Below are 7,488 nucleotides of genomic sequence, written 5' to 3'. Positions count from 1 at the left end.
GGCCAACACCTTAGTGAAGCAGTTAAGTGATATAATAGTTTATTTGGTGATACAAGCATACAAATTGGCATGACCAGTATCTGTGGGTCACTTGACAATAACCCACCCACAGTTACTTGATATTCCAAGATGGCGGCCATTTTTCAAGATGGCCGACACCTTAGTGGAGCAATTAAATTATATAATGGTTTATTTGGTGATACAAGCATAAAAATTGGCATGTGCAGTCTCCATGGGTCACTTGACAATAAGCCACCCACAGTTACTTGGGTTGACCAAAAAAACACTCCCAGCCACTTGAAATTTCTATTTTCAAGATGGCCGCCCCCTGGATCCTCAAAAGACCAATTTTCTCATAGAAATGTATTGGGTTTTAGATTATTCTGGAAAACAAGTTTTAACACATCATAATACAGTTGTGTTGATTTGTTGATCATAGACAGATTAGACAAGAGTGAGTATCTGCACTACCAGGGCACACTGGTGATATATGACTGCTGTTAAACTCAGAGTGGGGTTCAATGTCAGCCAATTGTAAAGTTAGTCAAAGAAGAGATGACAACTCTCTGAGTAGTTTTAGTTAACTGGGTGGTGTACAGATCGTACAGGGTAAAAATGGCATTGGATGAACGATTGGACTAAGTGTAGGGTTAAGGCATGAACTTAGTTGTATCCCATACATCAAAGTGCTTATTAAAAGGTGGTAAAAGGCTAAACCCTCTGCCTCTGCCTTTGAATTTGCTGCAGACATTGCATAAGCCATCATAACAGTTGAAAAAACAAACAGCAGGACACCAAGATCATACTGGTTATGATACCATAGCAAGAAATGTTCCATTATTTCATAAAATAAATGCTCTGCCTAGTTTATGTAATCCAACCCAACTACATGAAGGTGATGGCATAGAAAGCACATTGACAAGAAGCAAAATATCATTCAAGCTGTAAACTTATGTTCAACAACACACAGCTGGAAAGGGCACAAAAAAGTGAATCTACTGCTGCTAAAGACACTGAAGATACCAAAGATATCCATGTCAAGAAGTCAAGAAGATCCCAGACTTCTTATGAGGCTGGATATGTGTGTGGACAGGCATTGAAGAGACATCCACAAATGCCGAGCCTGTCCGACTGGGGATGGGTTAATGGGGGATGGGAGTGGAAAGTCTTCTGGACTCCACTTCCACCTATTGCAGAGAGTTGTTGGGAGTTGACAAAATGTGGGTGCACCAAGGCTTGTACTGGAAAGTGTAAGTGCTACAGATATGGACTCAGTTGACCCTGCTAGAACTTATTTGCTTGTTTCTTTTGCCAGTGTTACTCCCTGTTGTCCTTTGTGTTTTCAAGTGTAGGCCTATGGCTCGGCTTCCCCTCGCCACATCGGCGCATTATGTTCTATTTTGTCACCAGTACTTACTGTGACATGTTCAGTTTTTACTTTGCAACATTGCTTTCACATTTTCAGTTTAGTTCCCTAGTATAGTTTCAGATACTGTTTGTCATGGTTCCATGTCAGCCAGAGCTGCTGTTGCCTCTGGATCTGTCATTATTGCCATTCAGTACTAACCATTGCTCAATTATTATTTTGGAGCACTGTCCGTTCAGCACCCCAACTGTTTTTCCCCACCCCTTAGTATTTATTTGGCATGTTTAATGGCAGTAGTAATGGTTAGTTATAAAAAAAAGTAATTTAAAAAAGTATTTAAAAAAGCCCTCATGGTAAGGGAGCCTGTATGCCTCGGTGAACCCGGAGAGCTATGCCGGTGGGAGGGAACTCCTGTCAAGTTTTACCAAACTGGACAGGTCGTGGGCAAGGAGTCAGACAAAGCCCAGTCAAACAACCTCTCTTGAGGAACCCAATACATTTCTATGAGAAAATTCATAATTTAAAGGTCCAAATGGCAGGTGGCAGTCATCCTGAAAAAAAAATTGCCGCCTTGAAATTTCAAGTAGCTGTGGCTGGCTTATTGTCAAGTGGCCCACAGATACTGCTCATGCCAATTTTTATGCTTGTATCACCAAATAAACCATTATATAATTTAATTGTGCCACTAAGGTGTCAGCCATCTTGAAAAATGGCCGCCATCTTACAATTTCAAATGTCTCGGACAATTTTCTTGTTAAGCGACCCATGGAGACTGCTCATGCCAATTTTTATGCTTGTATCACCAAATAAACCATTATATCATTCAATTGCTCCACTAAGGTGTCGGCCATCTTGAAAAATGGCCGCCATCTTGGAATTTCAAGTAACTGTGGGTGGGTTATTGTCAAGTGACCAACAGAGACTGCTCATGCCAATTTGTATGCATGTATCACCAAAGAAACCATTATATCACTTAACTGCTCCACTTAGGTGTCGGCCATCTTGAAAAATGGCCGCCATCTAAAAATGTTAAATTTCTCGGACAATTTTCTTGTCAAGTGACCCATGGAGAGTGTTCATGCCAATTTTCACACTTGTATCATAAACTGAAAGATTATATCACTTAGCCGCTCCACTATCAGGCATTTGGGAATGATGATCCTGTCGCCGTAGAGAAGCAAGTTGTGGCATGTAGTGAGAGAGTCTTTCACTGCATAGTACGGCTTGACGCTGTCCGGCACGTTGGATGCATATTTTGGCCAGCCGTTATTTACAAACTGCATCACCACCTGCAGCTCTGTGTCAGTCTTTGTGTGCTCTTTAACCTCCTCCAGACGTGAACGTGACATCGGCCATGCTGCCTGTGTGGCGTCTTCCAGAGCACGTATGTCATCTGACAGTTCAACCGTCTCCAGATGTAGTGCTGCAGAAGGGTGGCGTGATAGTGTGTCTGCAACTACAAGCAGTTTGCCTGGGACATACTCTGCTTTTGCATTGAATTTCATCATTCTCAGGAGTAGACGTTGACAGCGAAGTGGCACTGCATCAATGTCTTTGACGTTGAAGAGCGGGACCAATGGCTTATGGTCCGTATGCACAGTGAAGCTATCCAGGCCATACAGGTATTTGGAGAACTTTTCACATGCCCAGACTACTGCCAAACACTCTTTTTCAATCTGTGCATACCTGGTTTCAGCATCAGTCAGCGTGCGAGAACAGTAGGCAACTGGCCGTAACTGTCCCTCGTGGTTCTGAATAAGAACAGCTCCCAAGCCGTAGCTCCTGGTGTCGGCACTTACGATTGTTGGCTTGCTGACGTCGTAAAAAGCTAGTGTGGGTGCTTCTGTCAACAGCTGTTTGACTTTTGTGAAAGCCTGCTCCTGTGCTGGGCTCCACATCCAGGCTTTGTCAGCCCTGAGCAGGTCGTTGAGTGGGCGAGTGACATCAGCTAGATTGGGCAGGTAGCGTCCCAGGTAATGCACCATGCCCATGACACGCTTCAGCTCTGTGGTGTTCTTTGGTGGCTGGATGTTTCTTATGGCCTCCACTTTTTCTGTGTCAGCTCTCACACCACGCCTGTCGACGATGTGGCCCAAAAACTGAATCTGTGTCTGTCTCAGTTTACATTTTTCTTCATTGAGCTTCAGCCCAGCCTCTTTGAGTGTTTCCAGCACTTTATTTAGGCGCTGGTCATGCACCTCAGGTGTCTCTCCATAGATTATAATGTCGTCCATGAATGCTGCTGTGCCTTCGTGGTCTTTGAGGAGATTGTTCATCTCTCTAACTCTAGTTCTAATCTCTTTTGTGTGCGTGCGTCACCTCACACAACGCTGAAGCTCCGCTCTGCTCTGAAATCTGTCCTTTGATCTGTTTTCTGACTGCCTTGCTTGTCTGCATGCCTTATTCAAAGTTAAGTCCGACATCATTTGCAATTTCTGTGACAAGTCTTTATCCAGAATACCTATCACAAGTCGGTCTCTTATATTTTCGTTTTTCACATCTCCGAAATCACACTTCTCAGCCAGCTCGTGCAGACTGCGGATGTATTCTTCCACGCTTTCTCCATGTTTCTGTGCTCGCTGGTGGAATCTTGCCCTCTCATGAATTACGTTGACTTTAGGCACAAAATAATTGTCTAATTTTTCCAGTACGACTCCGTACTTATTGGCATCATCCGCGTTTGCGTAAACAAATGTTTTTACAATGTGTTCGGCAGTGTTGGGCAAGTTACTCTAAAAAAGTAACTAATTATAGTTACTAGTTACTTCTCCCAAAAAGTAACTAAAGTACTTTCTGAGTTACAAATTATAAAAGTAACTAGTTACTTTGGAAAGTAACTATTGCGTTACTTTCAAGTAATTTTTTAAATGCAGAGTTCCAAGAATTTGGACCCCACCTCCACCCCTCTTTGACGGAACTTAAAATACATGTGCGTGTTCAATTATTTATTTTAAATCTGAATACTATAATGAAATGGACACTTCATACAATACATAACAGAAATCCACAGTACACAAAACTAAACTATTTTAAAGTTGCTGTGGGAAAGTCAGACTAGCATCCAATAAAATGTCATGTATTATTGTAGATATTATAATTACTATCTTTATAGAGTGGATCAATAAAAATAACACAATAGATGTTTTGGAACTTTTGATATTTATTCCACCTCAACAGGCCACAACTAAGCAAAATTAAATTATGCTTGTTAAGCAATGTACAAAAAAAATAAATAATATAGTCACTCTTTGTAGTTCAAAGAAGCAGAACAATAGAACAGTGTAACAATGAAGTGCTTTCAATATCACTGAAAAGTGCAATGTGTAGAAAAACTCCATGACATCCAAATATAAACAGGTAATACATTAAAAATAAAAAAAATACATTAAAAAAATATCCATTTCTCTGGCCATTGACAATCTCACCTCAGGAGACTGCAGCCAGCCAACAAATATATTAAATTAAATTATGCTCTTTAAGCAATGTACCAAAAATGTATTCAAAAAAAAAAATACTCTTTTTACTGCAAATCTAATAAGATACAGCACAACTTTAGACAACAGGTAGACACACTGTATCCAACTTTAGCTCCTGAACATTCACTCATTCATCTATCCATCCATGCATTCATTCATTCTTCTATCCATTCATCTATCAATCCAACAAGTCATCCAACCATCATTCCATTCTCCCCATCCATCCAAACCAACCCATCTACTCATCCATCCATCCGTTCTTGCCACTGAACCAGTGGTTGTATCTCAAAACCAAAAGCTTCTCAAACTTCTGGTCAGAAAGCCTGTTCCTCTGTGGAGTCAAGACAAGCTTCCCCAGGCTGAAAAGTCTCTCTACTGGGGCACTGGATGGAGTGGCTGCATTATGCTGGAGTGAAATTTTCTTAATCAGTGCAAATCCATTAAGAGAGTCTATCCCTTGTTCTCCTGACTTGAAATAATCTGCGACTTGACTTTCAGCAGTAGAAGAGGTGTCATCCTCTTCCTCAAAGGAAAAGAACTCATCCTCTATGGCAGAGTCTGTGCTGAGATGGTGTGTTGGTGGGCTGGTACCTGCTTGCCGGTCTTGGTACAGGACAAGTTTCCGACACTCTGCCAGCAGACTTGCCTTGGCCTTGTCCTTCCTGTCCTGTGTCCGCAGCCAGCGTAGTTTGAACTTGGGCAGAGTCACAGCAGCCAAGACAGCATCCTCGCTTTCCAGCACCTCTGCAAATCTTGTTTTGATCGCCTGAATGAAACATAAGGAAGCAAAGTCCATATTATATTATCTGTGTCTTACCCTATCCAGTGAGAGAGAGAGAGAGAGAGAGAGCATTATAGATTATTATGCATTTATATTTATATAACTTTATATTTATATAAATATAAATGCAGATACATTCTATTTCTTTACAACAAGGCTTTGAAGGTCCATCATCTGTAGTCATAATATAATATAACTGTAAAGACTAGTGTTGAAGATCTAAAATAAATTAAAGTTCTTACCGTGACAATTGCCTCTGGAAGGTCAACTAGGATGTGCAGGCCACTCTTCAGTTGCAGGGTCTTGAAAATCAATGTCTCCAGGGTGGGTAGGAGTGTGCCATGGTAACAATGATCTTCTCCTTGAAGAATGTCTAAGGCAACTGTAAGTGGCTTCATGACTGTACAGTACTCCTTAATGAACTGGTGTTCTCGTTCTGTGATGGCTGTCAATCCAAACTTGGACGAGATGGTGTTCAGCTCAACCATAGGAATCCCACATATACGAGCCAGGGCATCATAAAATGAGTTCCATCTTGTGGTGCATGGGACTAACAGCATCTTTGAGATAACATCATGCACAGTCTCTGCAGCCACCGTTGACCGACTAGCCTTGTTCCATAGCCCTGTGCATTTTGTGGTAGCGTTTCTGTACACTGCTTTTGTTCCTGGCGTTGACAGTAACCATTTGTCTACATCAGTGCATGAAACAAGGTTCAGAGTGTGTGACGCACATCTCATATGTGGAGGCAAAGTGATCTCAATTTCATCATCATCATCATTCACAACAGTGGTTTGCAAGGCCTCACTGATATCGGTAAACGTCACCTCATCCTCACCTTCATCCTCGTCATCATGCTCGACTGGCTGGTATCTTTTAAAGGCCTTGACAAAGTTTGAGCCATTGTCTGTGACTGTTGTCGTGATCTTGTGGGTTATGCCATAAGAAGAGTGGATATGGTCAAGCTCCGTTGCTATTCTGTCATGTGTATGGCGTCCCTTGAACCTCTTGCATGCCAGTGCTGCCTGACCTCGCTCCATGCTTTGTGGATTTAGCCAGTGTGCCGTTACGCCTAGATAACTTTTATTACATGCAGTCCAGATATCTGCTGTGGTCGACAGATATTCTAATCTCTCAAATGTCCCTTTTAACTTGATATTCATTTCAGCATATTGTGCGTCAATATAGTTTGAGAACGTCTTTCTACATGGCAAGCTTACCCCTCCTCTGACCGGTATTTTCTGAACTAGTGCTTTGAATGACTCCGACTCAACCGTCGATAATGGCAGCATATCCTCCACAACATACCTGGCTACCAGTTTGTTTAGCTCGGTCTGAGACAAAGCGTGTGTTTGGGCCGTAAAATCAAGCTTCAGTTGCTTGGGTGTTGTTCCACCGTCTCCTTCTCCTTCGGGGATCTTGGCCACTAATTTCGTGGAAGCATGTAACGCTAAAAGATGTTTCATTAAGTTTGAATTGCTCGACACTGACGTGGAGAGGCACTTGACTCCAGAGCATAATGTGCATTTCACGGTTATACTCGTTCCCTTAATCTCTTGGAAGGAAAAGTAGTGGCTATACTTCCATTTAAAGAAGGCTACTTTTGGACTACTTGCCATTCGTGTTTCTCGTTGACTTTGCCTCACGTCTGTGTCACGTCTGTGTCTGTGTCGTCTTTGTGTGTCTGGTCACTAGGCTACGCGAGCTTTCGAATTTGCATAAGCAAAGCAACACCCGCCCAACTCCACCTCTGATTGGCTTACCATAGAACCTCCTTACCCCCGCCCTCACCGAGGATTTAAGGAGGAACAAGACAAATCTTTGCCGCTCGGTTTAGAGATCTAGTTGGTCTGATGAAAAACAGC

At 42.2% G+C, this 7,488-nt stretch overlaps 1 protein-coding gene across 1 annotated transcript; it reads right to left on the bottom strand.

Annotated features, from left to right (window-relative positions):
• Window positions 1-4,504: 4,504 nt before the first annotated feature.
• LOC131970539 (uncharacterized) lies at window positions 4,505-6,674 on the bottom strand. The gene is made up of 2 exons (XM_059331960.1): window positions 5,866-6,674; window positions 4,505-5,608 (listed from the first exon to the last, which is right to left on the bottom strand). Exons 1-2 carry the CDS (start codon window positions 6,661-6,663, stop codon window positions 5,081-5,083), a joined length of 1,326 nt encoding a protein of 441 aa, XP_059187943.1. The 5' UTR covers window positions 6,664-6,674; the 3' UTR covers window positions 4,505-5,080.
• Window positions 6,675-7,488: the final 814 nt, after the last annotated feature.

The sequence above is a fragment of the Centropristis striata genome, chromosome 4 (assembly GCF_030273125.1).
Source record: "Centropristis striata isolate RG_2023a ecotype Rhode Island chromosome 4, C.striata_1.0, whole genome shotgun sequence".
Lineage (NCBI taxonomy): Eukaryota > Metazoa > Chordata > Actinopteri > Perciformes > Serranidae > Centropristis > Centropristis striata.
The sequence above is the reverse complement of the archived record's forward strand: the minus strand, read 5'-3'. Positions and strand labels throughout refer to the sequence as shown.